General features: G+C 49.6%; 1 protein-coding gene across 1 annotated transcript; it reads left to right on the forward strand.

Moving 5' to 3' along the window:
* Positions 1 to 10,785: 10,785 nt before the first annotated feature.
* Positions 10,786 to 25,054, forward strand: LOC112615942 (long-wave-sensitive opsin 1). Its single transcript, XM_025372856.1, has 6 exons — positions 10,786 to 10,951; positions 15,986 to 16,282; positions 18,978 to 19,146; positions 20,614 to 20,779; positions 22,324 to 22,563; positions 24,841 to 25,054. Exons 1-6 carry the CDS (start codon positions 10,795 to 10,797, stop codon positions 24,949 to 24,951), a joined length of 1,140 nt encoding a protein of 379 aa, XP_025228641.1. The 5' UTR covers positions 10,786 to 10,794; the 3' UTR covers positions 24,952 to 25,054.
* The last annotated feature ends 55 nt before the right edge of the window (positions 25,055 to 25,109 follow it).

The raw sequence follows: 25,109 nt of genomic DNA on the forward strand, positions 1-25,109 counted from the left end.
AGATAAGCCCCTCCCTGGGTGAGGACTTTAGTATTATCATAAGGCCAGGGTAATTCTCCTGGCCTTGTGCACAAGCAGGTGATACAGTCAACTCCCCTGAGTAAGACTTATGGCATGATGCTACTTATCTTATTTTTTTTTCAGACAGTTGGCAAGGTCTGGTTAGCGAGTATGGTGCTGCAAGGTCTAGTGGTCAGCAGGCATGTATGGAACAACACGTTAGTGGGGGTGGGCCAAGTCCCATTTCTACTCTGTCTCAGCAGGGCCATGCTCCCTCTGAAAGCACTAGGGAAGGATTAGTTTCAGGCCTTTCTTCAGCTTCTGTTAGTTTCTTGGCTTGTGACACCAAAGCTGTAATCTTTTTTTTGTTTTGTTTTTGAGACAGAATTTTGCTCTTGTCACCCAGGCTGGAGTGCAATGGCACAATCTCGGCTCACTGCAACCTCCACCTCCCAGGTTCAAGCGATTCTCCTGCCTCAGCCTCTGGAGTGGCTGGGATTACAGGCCTGACCTGCTACCATGCCTGGCTAGTTTTTGTATTTTTAATAGAGACAGCATTTCTCTATGTTGCCCAGGCAGTTCTCAAACTCCTGATATCAAGTGACCTGCCTGCCTCTGCCTCCCAAAGTGTTGGGATTACAGGCATGAGCCACCAAGCCTGGCCAAAGCTCCAGTCTTTACAGGGCTTTTTCCCTGTGTGCATTTCTGTGTCCAAATTTCCCCTTTTAAAAATCACAATAATAGTGGATTAAGGCTGGCCCTGATGATTTAATCTTAACTTGATCATCTGCAAAGACGCTATTTCCATATGAGGTCACATTCACAGGTACTGGGGTTAGGACTTCAACCTAGAGGGCCTGACTGCTGGCCCCAAACACCATGGCCCCTCCCCAGCATGCCCCATCCCCTTCCTGGGTGCCCCAGGCAGATCACAGGAGGGCCTGACTGCCGGGCTTTGGGCTGGCATTGGGATCATCTGCCTAGTTAGGGCTGTGACCAGACTGAGATAGGAGGGGGACCTGACTCCTGAGGCAGGGCTTGAACTCTAGACCAGATTTCAGACTAGTTGAAACAGGCAAAAGTACCCCTCCATAAGACACACCCACTGGTGCCAAGTGAGTTTGTGGTTCTCATGGCAACACCTGGAAATTACTGCCCCTTTCCATGACAATGACCTGAAAGTTACCACCCCTTTTCTAGAAATTTGTAAATAACCTGCTCCTTAATTTGCATATAATTACAAGTGAGTATAAATATGTGTGCAGAACTGCCTCTGAGCTGCTACTCTGAGCTCACTGCCTATGGGGTATCCCCTGCTGCATAAGGAGCAGTGCCTCTGCTGCTGCTGTGCACGGCCGCTTCAATAAAAGTTGCTGTCTAATACCACCGACTCGCCCTTGAATTATTTCCTGGGTGAAGCCAAGAGCCCTCCTGTGCTAAACCCCAATTTCTGGGCTCATCTTCCCTGCATCAAGAGGGTTTTGGGGCTGGGAGCGCTGAAGTTTTGAAGGCAGGATGAAATGGAAGCTGTTCTCTCACTGGGCCCTGAGCCACAGGGAGCAACTGTCCTGGGGGCTTTCATGCTCCCTGCAACCTGAGCAGAAAGAAGTACCTGCTACCTGACACCCCCAAAGGCAAAAGCCCTTTCTGGCTCAGATAGGCAGCCCTCCCACCCTGCATGCCTGCAGAACTTCTAGGGTTTTGTGGGGAGCCTCAGCAGAGCTGGATGCTGGTCTGTGGGGGCGAGGCAGGCCCCAGAATATATCTTTAGTATCCAGAGAGTGGGAGGGGTGTGGACGGAAGTGAGGTACAGACATCCTCAGCTGTAACCAAGTATAAAAATACTAGTGTAAATCCACTTCCTGTAGCTGGGCTCTGGGGATCCCCAGGGTAGTGCATTTATAACAGGGATTGTGTGGCTCATGAGGCTCCATGTGTGACCTGGGCTACCTCATGATCACACAAACGAACCCACAGTTGGGATGCCTCTCCTGTGTGGCATGGACACGTTTTCATTCAACTCACAAACTTTCCCCGAGTGGCTCCTGGAGAGCTGATTTTGGGCTGGAACCTGAGTTATCTACGAAAAATACAAAATAATTAGCTGGGCATGGTGGTACTTGCCTGTAGTCCTAGGTATTTGGGAGGCTGACGCAGAAAGACTGATTAAGCCTGGGAGGCAGAAGTTGCAGTAAGCCAAGATTGTATCACTGCATTCCAGCCTGGGTGACAGAGTGAGACCCTGTCTCAAAAAAAAAAAAAAAAAGGAAATTTAAAAAAGAGAGATGCGACAACCCTTGAAGACCATGTGATGAGGTGTGGATTACAGCAGGGCAAGGTTCAAAAGACCATGTGAGCTCTGAGGAGGCGTCGCTGATCACTGGGCATCTGTGAAGTCCTCAGAGAGAAGGTGACCTGGACCTGAAATGATGACACTGTGGGCTTAAGAGCTGGTGGACAGTGTGGTTGGAGCACAGGTGCAGAATGTGGATGGCCAGGCCCAGGCAGCACTGGACTGTGGAGAAACTCGAATGCCAGGCCAATCCCTGCTGAGGGAACACTGGGGACTGGGTTTTCCTCTTTTTATTTTATTTTTATTTATTTATTTTTTTGAGATGGAGTCTTGCTCTGTCACCCAGGCTGGAGTGCAGTGACTCGATCTCAGCTCACTACAACCTCTGCCTCCCGGGTTCAAGCAATTCTCCTGCCTCAGCCTCCCGCGTAGTAGGAATTACAGGTGCATGCCACTGTGCCCGGCTGATTTTTGTATTTTTTTAGTAGAGACGGGGTTTCACCATGTTGGCCAGGCTGGTCTCGAACTCCTGACCTTGTGATCCGCCCACCTCGGCTTCCCAAAGTGCTGGGATTACAGGCATGAGCCACCCCACCTGGCCTCCTCTTTTTATTGAGGCAAAAAATCACATAATATAAAAATAACAGATGTACAATTCAGTGACATTTAGTGCATGCACAATATTGTGCAACCATCACCTCTTAGTTCCAAAATATTTTCATCATCTCAAAAGGAAGTCCCACCTATTAAGCAACTATGGCCTAATCTGCCCTCCCTCTGACCACCACTAACCTGCTTTCTATCTCTATGGATACCTATGAATGGAATCGTATAATATGTGACCTTTTGTGTACAATTTCTACCAGGTTGTAGCAAGTGCCAGCACCACAATCCTTTTTATGGCTATTATTATTCATATTCTTGTATAGATATACCACGTTTTGTTTGTTGATTCATCTCTTGATGGACATTTGGGTTTCAATTTGTTTTGTTATCGTGAATACTGCTGCTATGAAGACTTATGTACATGGCTTTGTTTGAATACCTGTTTGCAATTATTTTGTGATGTATCTAGAAATAGAATTGCTGAGTCCTATGGTAATTTTATGTGTAGCCTTTTGCAGAACCTCCAAACTTATCCATAGTGGCTGTGTCATTTTACATTCCCATCAGTGATGTTCACATTTCTTCACTTCTTTGCCAACGCTTGTTATTTTCTGTTTGTTTGTTTGTTTGTTTGTTTTGTTTTTTGAGACAGAGTCTCACTGTGTCACCCAGGCTGGAGTGCGGTGGCACAATCACAGCTTGTTGCAACCTCCTCCTCCCAGGCTCAAGCAATTCTCCTGCATCAGCCTCTCAAGTAGCTGCGATTACAGGCGCTTGCTACCAAGCCTGGCTAAGTTTTGTATTTTTAGTAGAGATGGGGTTTTACCATGTTGGCCGGGCTGGTCTCAAACTCCTGGCCTCAAGTGATCTGCCCGTCTCGCCCTCCCAAAGTGCTGGGATGACAAGTGTGAGCCACTGTGCCTGGCCTTGTTGTTGTGGTTGTTTTTGGTAATGGTTATTCTAATGGGTGTCAAGTGGTATTTTATTGTAATTTCCATTTGCCTTTCCCTGATGGCTAGTGATGTTGAGCACCTTTTCATGTACTATTTGTGTATCTTCTTTGGAGAAAAGTCTTTTCAACTCTTCTTCCCATTATAAAATTGTGGTTTTTGTCCTTTTGTAGTTGGGTTCTTTATATGTTCTGGATAGTATACCTTTATCAGATATGACTTGCAATGTTTTTCTCCCATACAGTCGGTTTTCTTTTAGCTCTCTTGGTAATGTCCTTTGAAGTACATAAGTTTTAAATTCTGATGAATTCCAGCATATCTATTTTTTCTCTTGTTTCCTGTGCTTTTGGTGTCACACCCAAGAAATCATTGCTAAATCCAATGCCAATAAACACATGAAAACATGCTCAACATCACTTGCCATTAGACAAGTGAAAATTAAAACCACAATGAGATACCATTTCATACCCATTGGAGTGACTATCTTTTATAAAAATGGAAACTTACTAGTGTTAGTGAGTAGAGAAATGGAGAAATTAGAACCCTTGTGCATTGCTGGTGAGAATGTGAGATGATAGAGGTAATGGCTGCACAACATTGTGAGCATACATAGTGCCACTGAGCTTAACACTTAAAAAATGTTTAAAATGGTAAATATTATGTTATGTGTCTTTCCCCACAACAACAAATGCTTAAAATGGTAAATTATACCACACACAGCACAATCTTCTTCAGAACTGATCCTGAAATAATTCCATGTGTGATGAAAGGAGACCCTTATCTCCTACAGTGAGAAGTAGCCTTTTTGTTCACACTGCTGCTGTACGTCCCAGGCTCTTCCACACTCACCAAGCACAATCTCACCAACCCGAGTCCACTCCCACCTGGCCCATTGGGGCTCCTTCCATCATCCTATTCCCCTATTTAACTCACCCCATGCCCTACAAACCATTGTCAATCACAGATCTGTTTACCATGTCTGTAGTCTTTCCTTTGGGATCACACAGTATGTGATCTCTTCAGACTGGCTTCTTTCACTTAGTGATATGCATGTCAGATTCATCCATGTTTTTGCATGGCTTCATAGGTCACCCCTTTCTCTTACTGACTAGCATTCCATTTAATGGATGTACCCAGCTTGGTTATTCATTCACTTATTGAAGGTCATCCTGACTCCTTAAAGTATCTGGCCATGATGAAGAGATCACTTGTACATAATTGCATGTTTTTCTTCATTTGGACCTAATTTTTCAAAGCAGTTATCTAAATATCTAGGAGTGCAATTGCTGGCTTCTATGGTGAGAGCATGTTTAGCTTTGAGAAAAACTGCCATATTGTTTTCTGAAGTTGCTGTACCGTTATACATTCCACTATCATTAAATGAGAGTTTCTGTTGCAATTTTTCTTGCATTAAAAAACGATTTTAGCCATTTTAGCAGATGTTTAGTGGTTTTCATTGTTACATTAAGTTGCCTTTCCCTCATAGCAAGTGCTATTGAGCATTATTTTGGATGCCTGTTTGCCGTCTGTGTTTTTTTTTTTTTTTTTCCCGAAGTCTTCCTCTGTTGCCCAGGCTGGAGTGCAGTGGCATGATCTCAGCTCACTACCACCTCTCCCTCCCAGGTTCAAGTTATTCTCCTGCCTCTGCCTCCTGAGTAGCTGGGTTTATAGGCACGTGCTAATTTTTGTATTTTTAGTAGAGATGGGGTTTTTCCATGCTGGCCAGGCTGGTCTTGAACTCCTGGTCTCAAGTGATCACCTGCCTCCATTTCCTAAAGTGCTGGGATTAGAGGCATGAGCCACCACATTTTGGGCATATCATCTATATATCTTTTTTTGATGAGGTCTCTTTATCTTTTAATTGGGTTTTTTTTCTTCTTGTTGAGTATTAGAATTTCCTTGTATATTTTGCTCACAAGTCTTTTTTCATGCTTGTTTTGTAAATATTTTCTCTCAATCTGTGGCTTTTTTTGATTCTCTTAACAGGATATTTCACAGAGTAGTCATTTTAAATTTTAATGAAGTCTGCATTATCGTTTTTTTCTTTTACGGACTGGCTTTTGGTATTGTATCTAAGAACTCATTACCAACCCAAAGTCATGTGGATTTTCTTCTATAACTTTTACAATTTTACATTTGATCATTTAAGGCTACAGACTATCTTGAGTGATTTTTTTGGGGGTGAACTATGAAGTTTTTGTCTACATTCTGTGTTTTCCCTATGGTTTCCGATTGTCTATTGCCATTTGTGGAATAGACTTTTTCTTTCCCCAGTGAATTTCTTTGGCCCCTTTGACAAGATCAGTTGACTGTATTTACTTGGGTTTTTTGAGTTCTGTATTGTGTTCTGTTGATCTGTTTGTCCATTCCTTCACCAATATCACTCTCTTCATTCCTTTAGCTTTGTGGTAAAGCTAACAATAATGAGTGTACTGCTCCTAAACAAGTAGTATCTGCAATTATTTATATATTTTTATTCTTCTCAACTGTGATCTAAGGTTTTCTGAATGCATATTTGTATGTATTTTGTTAGATTTACACCTAATAAATTCAATTTTGAGGGTGCTACTGTAAATGATTTTTTTAAAATTTCCAGTTCAAATTATTCCTATACATTATTGCTGATAGAAAGAAAATCAGGTAGTGTGTGGTGGCTCTTGCCTGTAATCCTAGCACTTTGAGAGGCCTAGTCAGGAGGATCATTTGAGCTTGGGAGTTCTAGACCAGCCTGGGCAACATAGTTAGACCTCCCTGCCCATAAAAAAAATTTTTTTTTAATTTAAAAAAATAAATAAATAAAGGGAAATCAGGTGGTGCCGGGTGCAGTTGTTCACACCTGCAATCCCAGTGTGTTGGAAGGCTGAGGCTGGAGAATCTCTTGAACCCGGGACTTGGAGGCTGAACTCAGGAGCTGTGATTACGCCACTGTACTTCAGCATGGGCGAGAGAGCCAGACCCTGCCTCTTAAAAACAAAAGAGAGAAAATCAATTGAGTTTTGTCTACCAGCCATCTTTTTTTATAAGATGGAGTTTGGCTCTGTCACCCAGGCTGGAGTGCAGGGACACGATATTGGATCACTGCAACCTGCGCCTCCTGGGTTCAAGCAATCCTCCTGCCTCAGCCGCCTGAGTAGCTGGATTACAGGCATGTGCCACCATGCCCAGGTAGGGTTAGGGTTAGGTTTAGGGTGAGGGTGAGGGTGAGGCTGAGGGTAAGGGTGAGGGTGAGGCTGAGGCTGAGGGTGAGGCTGAGGGTGAGGGTGAGGGTGAGGCTGAGGCTGAGGGTGAGGGTGAGGCTGAGGGTGAGGGTGAGGCTGAGGGTGAGGGTGAGGCTGAGGCTGAGGGTGAGGGTGAGGCTGAGGCTGAGGCTGAGGGTGAGTGTGAGGGTTAGGGGTAGGGGTTAGGGTTAGGGTTAGGGGTTAGGGTTAGGGTGAGCGTGAGGGTGAGCGTGAAGGTTAGGGTTAGGGTTGGGGTTAGGGCTAGGGTTAGGGCTAGGGCTAGGACTAGGGCTAGGGCTAGGGTTAGGGCTAGGTAAGTGTGGCTTACAAACTGGAAGACAAAAGACATTTTAAAAAACCTAATAGCTAAGTTAGTTTTTGAAGCTATTAATATTGCTAAAATTATTGCTATAGAAAAGAGAAAAAAACATGCTGAATAGAACTCTGTTCTTAGAGATTTCTCCTGAAAAAGTCACATGTTATTTCTTCTCACCTCCATTGGCAAAAAAAAAAAAAAAAAAAAAAAAAAAAAAAAAAAAAAAAAAAAAAAAGCTATGTGGTCATGCAAAACTTTAAGTAGGTGGGTTGGAATAGTCAGAATGAATTAATAAAAACTGAACTGAAAATATTTGGACAAGAGCACCAATGACTATCGTGAATGCCAACATGCATCCCTGACAACTCCATGCTGTTACTCTCCAAACTTTTTATGTCTTGCAAAGTATTAGAACTTCCTATCTGAAGCCATACCACTCAGAGGGACTGCAAAATACATAATGACATCTCCTTTAGGATGTCCTTAGAGAATTCAAGGAAAAGAAGTCAAATAATTTAAAAAGTGCTCTTGGGTACAGCTATTTAGCAGTAGGGGGTAAAATTAGAGATAGATTGTAAAGATAATAGTAGGGTTAGGGTTAGGATTAGGGTCTAGGTCAGAGTCAGGGCCGGAAGTATGGTTAGAGGTGGGGTCATGGTCAGGGTCAAGATCAGAGTCAGGGTCAAAGTCAGGGTCAGAATTAGGGACCAGGGTAGGGATCAGGGTTTAGGGTCAGGGTCAAAGTCTAGAGACAGGATTTGGGTTAGGATTAGAATCAGCGCTTTGTTCTCCTCAGGACCCACCTGAGGAGAGGACATGGCTTTGGAGCACCTGGTAGTGTGTCCACAGTGAAGACCAGAGTTTCGTTGTCCTCAAGACTGACCTGGGGAGACGTGGCTGCGGGCCAGTGAGGAAGGTGAGGCAAAAGCTTCCTGTCTGCCCCCGTGTGCTAAAGAGGGAGCTCTGCCATGGGCTTTACTTCACACGTTATATCCTGCAAGTCTTGTTTTACAAAAGCATCCCTTCCTCGAGGCTTTGGTTGCTCATCATCACAGCGTGTCATAACACGTGATAAGATTTGGGTTTGCTTCAGCAGGAGATCTTGGTATAGAGAAAGGAGAAATGCTTAGAGCCACCTCAGGACAGTTGGGATGAAAGCTGGGAATGGGCAGAGGCTGGAGGAAACATGTGCACCCCCTGTAAACACTTTTATTCATGTTTTCATTACTCATTTTTCTTACAATGTTAAAGTAGTAAAAGTGGTATGGAGAAATTGAAAAGTAGGCATATTAAAACTTGCAACATTATTTAAGTCTAAATATATTATTTGTACCTCATGAACATTTTTTATTTTGTTGAGAAAGTCTAAGGTTAATTGGCAGCATATTTTAATAGTAGATAGAATAATGTCTGTTTTATAAACATTGACATCCTACATTATATGTGTGAACCCTGAAAATCTGAGACAGGTCTCAGATTTTTTAGAAAGTTTATTTTGCCAAGTTTGAGGATGCGCCTGTGATGCCTCTGCAGGAGGTCCCGACAACACGGACCCAAAGTGGTCGGGGCCTAGCTTGGTTTTACACACTTTAGGGAGACGTGAGACATCGATCAGTATGTGAAAGATGTACCTTGGTTCAGTCCAGGAAGGTGAGACAACTTGAAGAGAAGGCCAGACAGGGAGCTTCCAGGTCATAGGTAGGTAAGACACAAATGGTTTCATTCTTTTGAGTTGCCGGTTACCCTCTCCCGATGAGGCACTCAGATACGCATTTATCTCGGTGAGCAAACGGGTGACTTTGGACAGAATGGGAGGCAGGTTTNTGGCTTCACTCACCGAGTGTGCTGTTTTTCAGGTCTGTGCACGTTGTAGCGTAGGTCAGCCCTTCATTCCCTGTTATGGCCAAATGATACTCCATTGTACGGACAGGCCACTTTTTGATTACCGACTCATCTGCTCCTGGACTTCCAGGTTGCTTCTACCATGTGGCCTGTTGGGAACAGTGCTCTGTTTGTATTCATGTATGGGTTTTTGTGTGGATACACATTTTCAAGTCTCTTGGGTACACAGGCGTAGAAGTGACGGAGTCAGAGAAAAAGCTCACCAGTGCCGCTGGGCATCGAGCCCACCTTTCTAGGCTGTGAATGGACCCTGGCAAGTCTGTGGTCAGGACTCGTCTTCTCTTCCACATGGGGCCCCTAGCTTGGCACCTAGCACGTGGCAGGCAGTGACAGATGTTAAAAGCCATTCTTGCTATGGGTAGCCAGGCTAGGGCTCCATGCAGCCCTGGCCTTCAGCTTGGCAGCCAGGGCCCCCCTGTGCCTGCAGCAGAGGCCATGCTGCAAGGAGTGTAAGTATGAGCCAGGAATGATGGAGAATCGTGGCTCCAAGAACAGGGACAGGAGGCCACAAGCTCACATCTTGGCTTTCCTGAGCTTAAGGAATAAACCCAAAAGGAGGTACCTGGAGGGAGCTGGATTTCAGGGCTGAGCCGGGAGCTGGTGTAAGCTGTGAAAGGGGTTGTGCTCCCGGTGGGGAGCGCTGGGATGGGAGGGCTGTGGAGAGGACAGGGCCCCTTGGTAGGAAACTGAGGCAAGGCTACGGAGTTGGGCACTAACAGGTCATCTGTGCCCCTGCCAAGCATGGTGACAGAGGGACAGCAGACACGGCCTGTCTGAATACTCTGTCAACAGGGGGCCTGTGGTTGGTAAAGCCCAAGGCAAGCCTGTGAACTCAGGGCAAGGGAGACCTGAGCAGGTGCTGCCCTGGGCTGATGGGGGCACTGCATGAGCACCCTGACGGCTGAAGGACCTGCAGCTCATGGGGGGAAATGGGGAGGAGGGAAGCCAAGAGCAGGATGCGCGCAGTCAGCCTGCACCCTCCTCCCACCCTGGAGGAGGAGCCCCCACTGGCACAAATCTCGCCCGTTTGGGCCCACGGAGACGGCCAGCTTCGCAAGGAGGATCTGGTTCCAGGCCTCGACCCTAAAAAGTCTCCCTGGGCTTTCAAGAGAACCACATGAGAAAGGAGGATTCAGGCTCTGGGCAGCTTCACCACCCACCCCCTAGTCTGCAAAACCTGACCCTTGAGTCCACCTGCCCCAAAGGCGGGCACAAGACAGTAGAAGGGAACAGAGGACACATAAACACAGAGAGGGCCACAGAGGCTCCCACAGTCACCTCCACCTGCCTGGCGGGGATGGGTGGGGCGTCTGAGTTTGGTTCCCAGCAAATCCCTCTGAGCCGCCCTTGCGGGCTCGCCTCAGGAGCAGGGGAGCAAGAGGTGGGAGGAGGAGGTCTAAGTCCCAGGCCCAATTAAGAGATCAGGTAGTGTAGGGTTTGGGAGCTTTTAAGGTGAAGAGGCCCGGGCTGATCCCACAGGCCAGTATAAAGCGCCGTGACCCTCAGGTGATGCGCCAGGGCTGGCTGCCGTCGGGGACAGGGCTTTCCATAGCCATGGCCCAGCAGTGGAGCCTCCAAAGGCTCGCAGGCCGCCATCCGCAGGACAGCTATGAGGACAGCACCCAGTCCAGCATCTTCACCTACACCAACAGCAACTCCACCAGAGGTGAGCCAGCAGGCCCGTGGAGGCTGGGTGGCTGCACTGGGGGCCACCGACCACCCACCTGCCCCGCCCAAGGGAATCTCTCTTCTGCACATCCCCACCAGCAGAGGCTTTCTCCCATAGCTTTTCAGACGACATGAATCCAGGGGTCCTCTCCGAATCTAGAAGGACACCATAATATCGAATATGCATTCGCAAGCCACACAGGCTTCCCAGCCTCTTTGAGAATCCATGGCTGGGAAAGAATTTATGTGCTGTTTCTTTCTGGCCCGTAGATGAGTGTGTTCACTGCTAGCAAGTAACCTCTCATTCCACAGAGTCCCTCAGCTTCCTGGGGAAGAGTCGGGTCTGTCTTTACATTTGAAGCCAAAAGGAGGCAACATACTGACACACCCAAGGGAGGCGGGAGGGTGGGGAAGACAGCAGCAGAGGACAAGAAACTTCTAGAACTTCGGGGTCGGCAGAGATTGTGGCAGTCATTTTGTTGAACTCTATGATGGGGCCACACAGCTTTTGGCTGCACACCTCTGGGGGAAGAGGCTAGACTGGCGCCCAGGGCCACCTTTCCCTTTGGAGCAGTCCTGGGAGAGAGGGCTCAGGCACAATAGAAAGCTGAAAGCTCTCATCAGGGCAGCCTGAGTCCTGCCATTGGCAGTTGCCCAATCCAAAAGCTGCACGCAAGCCCTCAAAGAAGCTGAGGACGCCAGTGACCTCCCTACTCCTGGCCCTCTCCCCTGGCCCCTCCTCCAAACCAAATTCCTTTGGTGCCTTCAAGAACATCGTGAAGGCAGGGCGCGGTGGCTCATGCCTGTAATCCCAGCACTTTGAGAGGCCCAGGCGGGCGGCTCTTGAGGTCAAGAGATAGAGACCATCCTGGCCAACATAGTGAAACGCCATCTCTACTAAAATTACAAAAATTAGCTGGGCTTCGTGGCACACGCCTGTAGTCTCAGCTACTCGGGAGGCTGAGGCAGGAGAATCGTTGAACCCGGGAGGCGGAGGTTGTGGTGAGCCAAGATCGTGCCACTGCACTCCAACCTGGTGACAGAGCGAGACTCCGTCTCAAAAAAAAGAACATCATGCAGGCTATGGGGCTGTGGTTTCCAGAAACCACGCCAGCTCCTTGGTTGCCAATAAATATCCCACTGTGGGGTGGCCAGGACCGAGTGCCAATTAGTGACAGAGTGCCCAGACCAAACCGGCTGAGGATCTTGCAGTTGACCTCAACATGACTGTGCCCAGAATTTCCTTGGTGGCAATGCAACAGTCTCTTCCTAGATGCCCCCAGACTTCATCAATGCATGATGCTTCAATGCACTCTTTTCAAATGTCCGGGTGGGTTTTTTGTTTTTTGTTTTTTGTTGTTTTTTTTTTTTCACAAAACTTCAAGCATCTACTAAAGTAGAAGGAAGAGTGTAATAGAGTGTAATGAACCCCGGTACCCATCACTCAACTTCCACAGTTTCATCTCATTTCATCTGTAACCCCTCCACTACCCTTTCTTCCTGATTCTTGGAAGCAAATCCAAGACCTCACACCCTTCCCTCTGTAAATCTTTACTATGTTACTCTAGGAGAAAAGGGATCTTCTCAATACATAACCACAAGTCATCATCACACTGACGAGTGTAACAATATTTCCTGAATAGCTTCAAATACCTAATAGTGTTCAAAAAATGTCATACGTATTCTCAGTTTGCTTGAACCAGGGCTCAATTGAGGTCCACACATTCAGATTGATTGATAAGCCTTTTGACTATCTTTGAATCTAGAGGTTCCCGCTCTATCTCCCTGCAATTTATTTCTGGAAGAAAGCAAGTCGTTCATGACGTAGCCTGACAGGCTCCTCTGACGTTGTTCATTATGATTTTTCTGTAAATTGGTAGTTGATCTGAGGGTCTGACCAGAGGCAGGTTGGATTTGTTGGTGTGTTTTGACAAGGAGAGTGTCTCTTTTCAGGGGTGTTGGTGGCTAGTGAAACTCAACGCCCATACCAATTAAACCACTGCAGTGTGGATGGAAAATGATGGCATTTGGACACCTTACCCTGTCTTCACCTATTGGTGACCAAAACTTTCACATCTTCACAGGTCTTCTTCCCCCTGAGGGTATATGCCACTAGGTAGTGTAGTAAACCAGTGTGTTTCAAGTCCCTTAGAACAGTCCCTCTCTAAGTGATAGGCCACTCAGTGGATATGCATTTAGTTTCATTTCTTTTGTTGCTGATTTTCAGAGATTGGTCTTTCAATTTAAATTTTTATTTTATTTTATTTTATTTTTTCAAGACACTCTCACTCTGTCGCCCAGGCTGGAGTGCAGTGGCGTGATGTCAGCTCACTGCAACCTCCGCCTCCGGGGTTCAAGCGATTCTCCTGCCTCAGCCTCCCAAGGAGCTGGGACTACAGGTGCCCGCCACCACGTCCAGCTAATTTTTTTATTTTCAGTAGAGACAGGGTTTTACCATGTTGGCCAGGCTGGTCTCAAACTGCTGACCTCAAGTCATCCGCCCACCTCAGCTTCCCAAAGTGCTGGGATTACAGATGTGAGCCACCGACCCCAGCCACTTAAATTTTGTTTTATAATTATGTAATAAAACAGCTAAAAGTTTCAAATTAAAATCTAGAAAAGAAGGTGTACTTGAAGAAGTCTGGCTTCTCTGCGCCACTGCGTCCCCTTCTCCCCCTGCTGCTGCCTTCCCTCTCTCCCTGTATTTCCTCGAATCACTTTGCCTGGGAGTTGACTTTGATTCTCTTGCTCGTTGCTTCATGAAATCAGTTCCAGAACTTTCACAAGGGCGAGGCAGGCCATTACACCAGCTCTAGTTGCACTGGTGGCAGCTCCTGTCCCCTCCCCCACTGCTGCTGGGACCTGTTCTCTCCTTTGCCCCCTTGTCCCTGCACTGCCCAATTTGGACCGCAAGGGTTGCCAGGGAAGAGAACTGGCTGCCTTGTTTTGAGAGGTCACAGCACCTAGATTGCTCCAGCCCCTTGCACTTGCCTACAGGCCAGAGTGTCCCAAACCCTCCCAGTCTCAGCTGCTCTTCCCCAGTTCACCCGAAGTACTTCCCAGGGAAGAGCTGCCGACAGTTTGGGGGTTCTCTGTTCTTAGGTCCATCAGCAACCCCATTGCTCCCCTCTGCTTCCTTCTGCATGGAGACTGACACCACGAAGGCCTTCAATTGTCAATGGTCTGTCCCTACTGCTCATACTGAGGGTTCCTGGGGAGCCAGTGCCAGGTATCAGAATTGCAGACATTGTCAGTGGGTTTCTGGAAGCCCCTTGTGTTAGGAACAGACGGGGCCCGTGCACAGAGGGCAGCAGGGGCCTTGTGGGATCCAGCTGTGCTAGGGGTGAGATTTGTCTGTCTCTCCTGGCCGGAGCCAGGAAATCCCCATTTTTCTTAAGCTAGCTTGAGTTGGACTTTTCTAACACACAACTAAAGAATCTCTTGATAAATCTTGGGACTCTCCATGAGGCCTTATATGGCAGCAGGTCTGTGGCTTGCAATCCCTTCAAGTAATCTGCCAAAAACAATGTTACGACAAAGGTCCTTCCAACAAAAAAGGTGTAGAGCCCTAGCAAACTCCTACAAATAAAAAGGAGAAGTAATGCATTTGTAGTCCCAGCTACTTGGGAGGCCGAGGTGGGCGGGTCACTTGAAGTCAGGAGTTCGAGACCAGCCTAGGCAACATAGCCAGACCCCATCTCTACAGAAATAAAAAAATTAGCCATTGCGGTAATGCGCACCTGGTAGTCCCAGATACCTGAGGGCCTGAGGCAGGAGAATCACTGGAACCCGGGAGACAGAGGTTGCAGTGAACCAAGATCACACCACTGCACTCGAGCCTGGGCGACAGAGCAGGACTCTGTCTCATAAAACAAAAAACAAAACCAAAAAAAAAAAAGAAAAGAATAAAAGAGAAATTACCATAGATTGGGTGGCTTTTAAATGACAAATTTATTTCTCACAGCTCTGGAGGCTGGAAGTCAGGGTGCCAGCGTGGTGGGCTCTGGCGAGGAACCTCTTCCTGGCCGCAGATTGCCAACAATTTGTTGTATCCTCACAGGGTAAAAAGAGAGCTAGAAAGCGCTCTAGGGACTCTTTTAAAAAATTAAAAAGTTTTAATTAAAAAAATATTTTTTAATATGAGATGTTGCCATGTTGCCCCGGTTGGATTTGAGCTCCTGGGCTCAAGAGACACTCCTGCCTCAGCCTCCCAAAGTGCTGGGATTACAGGCATGAGCCACCATTCCCAGCTAATTTGAACTGTTCCCAAAGGCTCAAGCGATCCTCCCACGTTGACCTGCTGAGTGGCTGGGGTTACAGGCGTGAGCCACCATGCCCAGCTTCTAGGGCCTCTTTTATAAGGGCACTAATCCCATTCATGAGGGCCCCACTCGCTCTGCACACATGAACTGAATGACCTGCCAAAGGCCCCACCTCCTAATACCATCACCTTGGGGGTTGGGATTTCAACACAGGAATTTATGGGGGACACGCACATTCAGATCATCATGAACAGTAACTCCTATATGTGACAGAAGGTGACAGAGGTGGGTAGTGGTCTTCCCCTCAAGGGGGCGAGTTACCACTAGTTGGGGAATCTGGAAAGGCTTCTGGAAGGCAAATGCATCTGAGCTTGGCTTTACACGAGGAAAGCGTCTGTCTACGGAAGGGCAGAGGACTCTGGGAGGTAGGAGGTAGAGCTGAGGCGAAGGGAAGAGGGGAGCAGGGAAGCGGGGTGACTGCACACTGGGAGCAGGGAATCAGTTTGGGGAGATGATGAGGAGTTCCGTTAAGTTCAAGGTGCCAGTGCCGGTGACCAGCAGGCGATGGTCTCTGGCTTGAGCGACAGGATAGGGGGGAGGCTGTCGGTCTGAGGATGGGCAAAGCTGGAGGGAAAGAGCCAATTGCAAAGGCAGGAGGGCGGGAGGGGGAGGGGAGGCCTTGATGGGGCAGGGAGAGGTGAGATCGGCATTGGTATAGACAGGCGGGGCTGCCGCCCAGCTCCTCTCTCTCCTCTGCCTCCTGCCCCCAGGCCCCTTTGAAGGCCCCAACTACCACATCGCTCCCAGATGGGTGTACCACCTCACCAGTGTCTGGATGATCTTTGTGGTCACCGCATCCGTCTTCACAAATGGGCTTGTGCTGGCTGCCACCATGAAGTTCAAGAAGTTGCGCCACCCGCTGAACTGGATCCTGGTGAACCTGGCAGTTGCTGATCTAGCAGAGACCGTCATCGCCAGCACTATCAGTGTTGTGAACCAGGTCTCTGGCTACTTCGTGCTGGGCCACCCTATGTGTGTCCTGGAAGGCTTCACCGTCTCCCTGTGTGGTAAGCCAGTCGGGGCCCAAGCTCAGCAGAAACCATTCATTCACTCTGCAAGCCCCTCCGACCACCTCATGATGAGCTGGGCCCAGCTTCTCCTGTGGGTCTATCTCCCTCCACATCTGTGCCTCACATCCATATAATGAAGGGTTCTGGAGGTTTCTATCTGGACAGTCACATTAAATTCAGCTCCCTTCAGTCCAACATACCCTGAGTTCCTACTCTTGAGTCAGGCTCTGCCCGGGAACAGCCAGTTCGGAGCTATGGGGTTGGTGTGGGAGGAGACAGATACAGAGCTAGACAACTCCAGAACAGTAGGGGAGTGGGGACTCTGGACACTCTGGACAGAACTCCCCTGCAATTAGGGATGCCTGCCATTTCAGCTCACCGGCATCTGCTTTTCCTGGAGGAGACACAATTCCCAGATCCTCTCCCCATCTCCATCACTAATATATCTGTGGGCCATGATTCCGCTCAGGTCAGCAGACAGTGGCCGAGAGGTACCAGTGTGCCAGGCTCTGTGCTAAGGAGGGGGCCCTACACCCAGACGGCGACCACACAGTACTGTCATCAGTCCTCTCAGACAAGAAGGGGCCTGGGGCAGGTGGTGGAGGAGCAGGTGGGAGCAGTTGGTGGTTCCACTGGGCAGAGTACCACCAAGCAGCCGTGGCTGCCAGACACAAGGTGGCCAGGCCCAGGTCTTGGAGGCCTCAGAGGTCACACCCAGCAGCTGGAACTTTATTTCAGGAGGAGGAGACCCCACATCCAACAGGAGCAGCTCCTGCTCTTGCCTCCCCTCGTCTCTCTTAGCAGCCTCCCCACTCCCTGTTAACTGCCTTGAATTGTACCCACGATGGCCCAGACCAGAGAGGGCGTTTGTCCAAGTCCCGGCACTACCCTGACAGTCTAGAAGGGGAGCCAAGGGAAGGTCAGGCAGAGAAGGTCCATCCCCAGATCTGAGTGCTCTCTGCAGCAGGCATGGCCTCGGTGGTCACACGACCCTTCCTGAGTGCCCCCCTGCATCTCCGCCCACGTCTATCTCTGTTTCTGCCAGGGTCTCCCGCTCACCCTTGCCTCTGCTCATGGTCTGTTCCTGGGTCAGTCAGGTGCCAAGCAGCCAGCACTTCCCCACCAGTTTTGGTCCACGGATGACCTTGGCCATCTGGGAAGCCTATGGACCCCATCTCAGAGGAATTTTTGCAAACGCATAAAATGAGACCCCCAGGATTACAAAGGCAGCAAATTATATTGAAAAACAGTTATCGAAGTATTAAACATTCATCAGTAGCACAGTCTTTCGTTAAAAGCATTTATTGGCCAGGCTCATGCCTGTAATCCCAGCACTTTGGGAGGCTGAGGTAGGAGGACTGCTTGCCTCCAGGAGTTTGAGACCATCCTGGGCAACATAGTGAGACCTCTTCTCTACAACAAATAAAAACAGCTGGGCGTGGTGGCACACCGGTAGTCCCAGGACTACTCAGGAGGCTGAGGTGGGAGGATCACTTGAGCTCTGGAGGTCAAGACTTCAGTGAGCTGTGATGGCAGCACTGCACTCAGCCTGGGCAACAGAGTGAGATTCTGTCTCAAAAAGTAAATAAAAATAAAAGCATATATTAAACGTATTAGTGACACCACTCAGTACTAAAGTATTAAATAACAGGATCCCGCCTGACAACCACTGTTATTTCAGAGTAGTGATGAACATAAGTGATGCTCGAACTGTCTGCCACCTCTATGAATTGACAGAAAAACATCTGTGACCTCTCTCGCTGACCGAGTCACGGGTACTGCTAATACTGCCACGTTCATAATGGAAGGAAATGCCCAGTGTCTGTTCGAGGTTGATGGAGAGAAAGATGTCGTTTTTTTCCACCTCAGTCCGTGGAGCCCTGAATTCTGTGTGCAGACGTTTGGGGTCTAAGCAGGACAGTGGGAAACTGTCTCCACCTACTGCAGAGAGGGAGCCGGGGAGAATCTAAGGCCTTTACAAACGCCTAAAGGAACATGGGTGTGTACCGGAAGGAGGAACACAGGGGTCTACACAGGGCCTGATTCCTTGCTCTTGGCTGGGACGACAACAGCTCAGTGTGGCTATCCTGCTCTGGACGTGGCCATCAAGAGTTCTGTCATTAGAGGAAGGGCTGGTGGCCAAGAGGGCGAGAAGTGGTAACAGGGCTCCTGTGGGTGAACAGGCACTGGCCACTGTGTCTGTGGCTCTGGCTTCCCTTTTGGTGCTGGATGTGTGGAGGTTGAGGACAGAGCTCCCTGAGTTCTGTTCCCAGATTCGAGATTCTAAGACTGGGTTGGCAAGAAACCTGCTGGCCAAACTGGGAGCTCTAAGCTCCTGCTCCAGAGGGAGAGCAACAGAGGTTTAAGAGGAAAGAAAGAAAGGGGCAGGAGAGGAGGAGAACAGAGGAGCAGAGAGTAAGGCGCTGGGGTCAGTGGGGAAGCAAGGCGGGAGGAGAGGCTGAATGACATGGGGAAGGAAGTGGAAAGCAGGAGTTAGAGAAACAAGCTGACCCAGAGGCCTGCTCACCCTGAACCTGAAAACACTCTTTGGAGACTTAGGTTTTACAGCTGGGTGGGAGGACACCTCCTGATTTTGAAAGCTTTCGGCTGGTCGGGGAAGGGAGCAGTGACATTGAAGGCTGTTCCACCTTTGCTTCGGCACAAAGCCCTCATCTGTCTGCTCTCCCTGTAGGGATCACAGGTCTCTGGTCCCTGGCCATCATTTCCTGGGAGAGGTGGCTGGTGGTCTGCAAGCCCTTTGGCAACGTGAGATTTGATGCCAAGCTCGCCATCGTGGGCATTGCCTTCTCCTGGATCTGGTCTGCTGTGTGGACGGCCCCGCCCATCTTTGGTTGGAGCAGGTAAGGGTGCAAGGGCGCAAGATGGAGTGGGCAGGGTCAGACTCTGTGACCTTAAGGCAAATCACTTCCTTTCTCTGGGCACCTCTGAGCATGCAACGTCTATCAATGTATGAATGTGGCTGCAACATAGAAATGGATCTGTGGTCCCCGAACCTCTGGAAACATATTTGTCCCAAGCACGATCGGGTCACAGGAGCACACGGAGCTCGGGCCATCAACACAGCTGTCAGTGAACAGACAGTGTGTTTGCATTCCAGGTCTCTTTCTTGCACATGCTGCCCCACCCCGCCCCCCACCTTTCAGAGGCTGCTTGGGTCATAGATCCACCTGGGCCTGCAGAGCACATGTCCTGGCCAGACCAAGCAAGTGGCTCAAATGTTTGATTGGGAGGGACTGGATGGACAGCATTTCACTGTTTTATCAACAAGCCCGTGAATAAGTTCTCGTGGTGTTTGGAGAGGGAATGTTCTTTTTTTGGGAACGTTCCATCATTCTGGGAAACAAACCTTGTGAAAGCCTGTCTCTGTCTCCCACCCTCCTCATGCCGCCATGCCCCACACAGTTGCCTGTTATCAAACATGTGTGGCGAGCTGACCCTGGTGGAGGCTCTCCCGCGGGTTATCTCATTTAATCCTTCAGGCCACCCAGTGAGCAGGGCCTTTTATTTCAGTCATGGCCTAGCTGACCTCAGATAAAAGACTCAGCTCTTCACGGGTGTTCTCAGAAGGTCAGGGCAAGATGGAACCTCACACTCCGTTTGTAAAAAGGGGGAGTGATTGGGTAGATGAAAATGTTCTGGAAGCAGATAGTGGAGATGTTTGCACAGCATCGTGAATGTACCAAAGGTCATAATGGTACTTTTTTTTTTTTTTTTAGACAGGGTCTCACTCTGTCACCCAGGCTGGCACAGTGCAGTGGTGTAATTATGGCTCACTGCACCCTCGACCTCCTGGGCTCAAGTGATCCTCCCACCTCAGCCTCCTGATGAGCTGGGACTACAGGTGCACCACTTTACCCGGCTAATTTTTTTATTTTTTGTAGAGACAAGATCTCACTGCGTGTTCCAGGCTAGTCTTGAACTCCTGGGCTCAAGCAATCCTCCTACCTCTGCCTCCCAATATCCTGGGATTGTATGCGTGAGCCATTATGCCTGGCCTATAATGGTACATTTTATGTTATGTATATTTTACCAGAATTTTAAAAACAGGAAAGGCATGACATCTAAAAATGGACAAGGATTTACCAAAATCCTACCCAACGGTTTTGTTTTGGGTTGATGCAAATGTTCTGGAAGCAGAGGTGGTGACTGTCACAGAATTGATCACTTCAAATCGGGAAATTTCATGCAAAGTGAATTTCACCTCAATTTGAAAAAACAAACCCCATCCGAGTCAGCACCATGCCTGAGCTGGGGGTCCTGGGTCACTGCCCCCTGCATCAGGACTGGCTGCTGGCCCTTCTCTCCAGGTACTGGCCCCACGGCCTAAAGACTTCATGCGGCCCAGATGTGTTCAGTGGCAGCTCGTACCCCGGGGTGCAGTCTTACATGATTGTCCTCATGGTCACCTGCTGCATCATTCCACTGGCTATCATCGTGCTCTGCTACCTCCAAGTGTGGCTGGCCATCCGAGCGGTAAGCCCCCCGATTCCTCCTGGCCTCACCCCCCTCCTGCCCCTAAGTGTCTCTGCCCCCAAATCAGTCCACTGAGACTCCTAAACTATTTTTTTCAAAAATCATTAGAGAAGAGGATTCTACCCCTATAAGAAAATATTAAGATCCAGCGATGAGAATCAGGCGATTCCTTTGGGGCTGTACCACTGCCTGCAGGTTCAGCCCCAGCCCCGTTGTCCTCAGGTCTGTGAGACGGGAAAGCACTGCCACTCCCTCCCTGGAGGAGTCCGCTAAGGGAATAGAGGTGTGCCTTTCCCCAACCCCGGACAGTTCTCCCCGGGGTGGAAAGGCTGCCTTTCCCACAGAGTAGAGTGGAGCAGCCACATCAGCAAATGACACCTGCAAATCAAGGCATGTTTTTATGAGGCTGCCACCAGAGTACCCTTGTCCCTTTCATAGGCTGTGGGGCCGACCAAGGAGTGGACCCGAGTGTGCCATTTGACCCCCGACCCACTCTCCACCCTCCATATCTGGCCCTCTGCCTTGGGAAGCTGATCCTGTCCACAGCCATCACCCCCTACCCCTAGACTAGGTTACCACTGGGAGCCCCTGCGGGACATCAGGCAAGCGAGGAGAGCAAGGCTGGTTCTTTCTGTTAGCAGTGGGAGCCCTTTCAGGGTGGTGGCTTTCCTATATGAAGCTACCTGTGCCCACAATTGGATGGGCATGCCTGCTGAGCTCTCCCTAGAGGAGTCTGTGAGCCTGTGAAAGGCCCCCTCACCCCACCACCTTGGGCTGAAGGCTCCCACACGTACCCAACCATAGCTTAGGCTGTATTAGTCTGGGATGGTGGAGCCCCAGCTCCAGAATGTGACCCTAGCCCTGTTATCTTGGCCGTCCCCGCATTCCAGCCCTCACAGTCCCTCTCTCATCCCCACTCATCTGCCTGCCATCAGTCCCTCATCCCTGGCAGCTGGTTGCTGGCCTTTGTGGCCTCCCCCACAGTGCCTCTGCCTGGAGGTCATTCGTCTCCTTCCTCCCAGGCATGAAGGAGTCACCCCACCACAGCTGCCCTCAGCCACAATGAGTCCAGGGCAGGATTTAGCCCACAGAGTGGCCAACCTGGCCTAGGAAGCCTGAGGGATGCGTATGCATTGCTCTGAAACTCCCACTGGGCACCCCGCCAGCCACGGCTTTCGCCTCCCCCGCCATCTCCATCTTGTTAGCTCCTTCATTCTCCACGCCCAGTGATCAGGTCCGGCCTCCATGCTCAGGCCTGAGCACAGGACAGGACAGTCTGTTAAGGGATCAGGTGAAGCAAAGGAGCTTGTTAGATCCAGCTCTGAGGTCGTCTTAGGCCAGGCCTAGCTACGTGCCACCTCCAATTCTAGAACTCCCCCAGGGCCAGCCTGAGGCCGCCATGTCTGCCTGGGACAGGCTATGCACGACTCAGGGCTGGAAGCTGGCTGCTGGGCTCCTCTCCTCCTTCCCACATCTCCCTATGCCTGGGGCACCTGCCTCTTGCCGCGCCCCAACCCCCGACTCACTGTCCCTGTCTCCCTCAGGTGGCAAAGCAGCAGAAAGAGTCTGAATCCACCCAGAAGGCAGAGAAGGAAGTGACGCGCATGGTGATGGTGATGATCTTCGCATACTGCGTCTGCTGGGGACCCTACACCTTCTTCGCATGCTTTGCTGCTGCCAACCCTGGCTACGCCTTCCACCCTCTGATGGCTGCCCTGCCAGCCTACTTTGCCAAAAGTGCCACTATCTACAACCCCATTATCTATGTCTTTATGAACCGGCAGGTAAGCAACGCCATCAGCAGATCCCACTCAAAATACTGTGTGGCCTAGAAGGACAGAGTGATGGCCCCACCTGGAATCATGTCTCTGATGAGAAGCCCGCGGAGCATCTGGGGGGATCCCCCAGGGAAATGACCGGGAAAGGCTCAGCATGTGACCCAGCCCCAGTCAGAGCTCCAGCTGGCCCTTAGCAGAAGGCTTAGGTGCGCCCTCTGGAATCCTTTATAGTCTCAGCCCGAGGGTGGCATTTCCCAAAGCGTCTGTGTGCCGTGTGCTCTTCCTTTCCGGTGGCCCTAGAACTATGGCTGCCGAGCTGCAGGGGCTCCCCTGGCGTTCAGACGCTCTAGGAGTTGGTGAGCCCTAGGTATATCCACCCTACATGTGCCCCTCTTCTGTTCAGACTCAACCCTTCTCAACCCTCATCTCTCCATTTTCAAACCATAACCTCTGGAATTTGTCTTCCTATAAGAACAAAAGTCGGCCCTTCTTGGCTACACTGACCAAGAGTTCAAGAGCTTTCACGAGTTCGTGGGTTAGTTCAGTGGGGAAGTGCTGTGGTCCTGCCCAGAGGCAGCCTCCTTAGCTGACATATTGGGCCTCAGCAGCAAGCTGCTCACACACCTAAATCCCCCTACCTCCTGTAGGTTACAAGCTTCATTAAAGCGCAGCTGTGATGTGACTCGATGGTGGCCAGAAAGGTGCGCAGGGGCCTCCCATTTCACCAGGCCCAGTCCATCCCTTCCACTCGGCTCTTCCTTGCTCCTCCATCTTAGAGCCACTCAACGGCTCCAGCCCCTTTGGCTCGGCTTTGACTCACACAAGCCAAGTCTGCAGAGTTCATTAAGGGTTCATTCTCTCTGGTAACTTTTAAACAGTAAGTAGGACCAGGCCTGCAGTGGATTTCCGGGAACTCGCTGTAGCACACTGATGCCCAGAGTGTAGTTCTATCCCTGACTCCCGTTTCCTGACTTTCATGAGGATCTTTTCTAGGTTTCTGGGATCCTAAACTATCTTGCCAAGTACTATCTTTACTGGATTATTTCCATTCTCCCTTCCAGAACTCCCCCTCCTAGACAGATGTTGGCACTTCTGGACCTCACCAGGCCCCCAATTCTGCTTTCACCCTTTCCACATAATTATCCTGTCCTGCCACATTCTGAGAGAATTTTCTGGAACGCAGTTCCAAGACGACAGGAAATTATGCTCAGGACAGAGTCTGGCACACAGCGGGTGCTCAAGCAGCAGCTGCTGGATGGATTCCTTAACCCTATCTCTCAGCTCTTCAGCTGAGCTGATTCTGCTGTTCATCCCATGTCTTATGTTATTAATTTCAACCATTATATTTTTTAATTTTGAGAGTTTTGATGATAGAGGGAGGTAGAGCTAGTCAAGAGTAGGCCTGAAATAATTAGAAAATGCCTTTGGTCTGGGTCCTCAAAGCATTGCGGTTACTTCAGTGATGACACAGGACATGATTTGAGACATTCATATGGCCCAGATCTCTTTGGGGTGAAGCAGCAAAGACAGACCTCCTCCTGGTACCGGAAGACTCTTGCCTGGAGAGATGAGGTAGGGGCTAGATTGTCATTACCTAGGCCTCACCTTGCCCCAGATCCATGGACTGGAAAAAACATGACAACCACATGCCTTTTCATTAACATTTCTCTGAGCCGCTCACCAGACAGTCTGGGGACAGGTCACCACTGCCCCTTAGCTGTCACTGTGGATGACTGTCCTGGGGCTGCCGCCACAAACTACCACAAACTCGGTGGCTTCAAACCACAGAAATGGATTCTCTCACGGTTCTGGAAATCATGAGTCTGAAATCAGGGTGTTGGCAAATGGAAAGGTTTCCCATGGAGGCCGAGAGGGAGAAGCAGCTGCAGGGCTGCCGGCAGTCCTTGGCACTCCTTGACTCCAAGGTGTGTCGCCCCAGTCTCTGCCTTCATCTTCACGTGGCCATCTTCCCTCTGTCTGCTTGTCCGTGTCTAAGCATTCCTTTTCTTATGAGGACACCAGTCACTGGATTAGGGCCCACCCGGCTCCAGTGTGACCTCGTCTTAACCTGAACACATCTTTTGGGGAACACACTTCAACCCAGTGTAGTCACCATCAACTGCTAAGTCGGATGACATCCCGGCGTGTGAGGGAGAAATAACCCAAGCCTTCCTCCATCCCCCATGGCGTTTGGAATGGGTGAACGGAAGGCTCGGGCACGTACGTTCAGCACAGGGCTCCACCCTTTCCTGCTCTGCTCAATAACACTTTCTGTCCTTCCAGTTTCGAAACTGCATCTTGCAGCTTTTTGGGAAGAAGGTTGACGATGGCTCTGAACTCTCCAGCGCCTCCAAAACGGAGGTCTCATCTGTGTCCTCGGTGTCGCCTGCATGAGATCTGCCTCCTACCCATCCCGCCCACCAGGGCTTTGGCCACCTCTCCCTTCCCCCTCCTCCATCCCTGTGAAATAAATGTAATTTATCTTTGCCAAAACCAACAAAGTCACAGAGGCTTTCACTGCAGTTTGGGACCACCTGAGCCTCTGCGTGTGC

Source organism: Theropithecus gelada, chromosome X (genome assembly GCF_003255815.1).
Source record: "Theropithecus gelada isolate Dixy chromosome X, Tgel_1.0, whole genome shotgun sequence".
Classification (NCBI taxonomy): Eukaryota; Metazoa; Chordata; class Mammalia; order Primates; family Cercopithecidae; genus Theropithecus; species Theropithecus gelada.

Coding starts and splice junctions, on each gene's coding strand:
- LOC112615942 (XM_025372856.1), top strand. CDS start 10,795: ATGCGCCAGGGCTGGCTGCCGTCGGGGACAGGGCTTTCCATAGCCATG. Junction 20,780..22,323: donor TGTGGCTGGCCATCCGAGCG/GTAAGCCCCCCG, acceptor TGTCTCCCTCAG/GTGGCAAAGCAGCAGAAAGA. Junction 22,564..24,840: donor ATGTCTTTATGAACCGGCAG/GTAAGCAACGCC, acceptor CTGTCCTTCCAG/TTTCGAAACTGCATCTTGCA.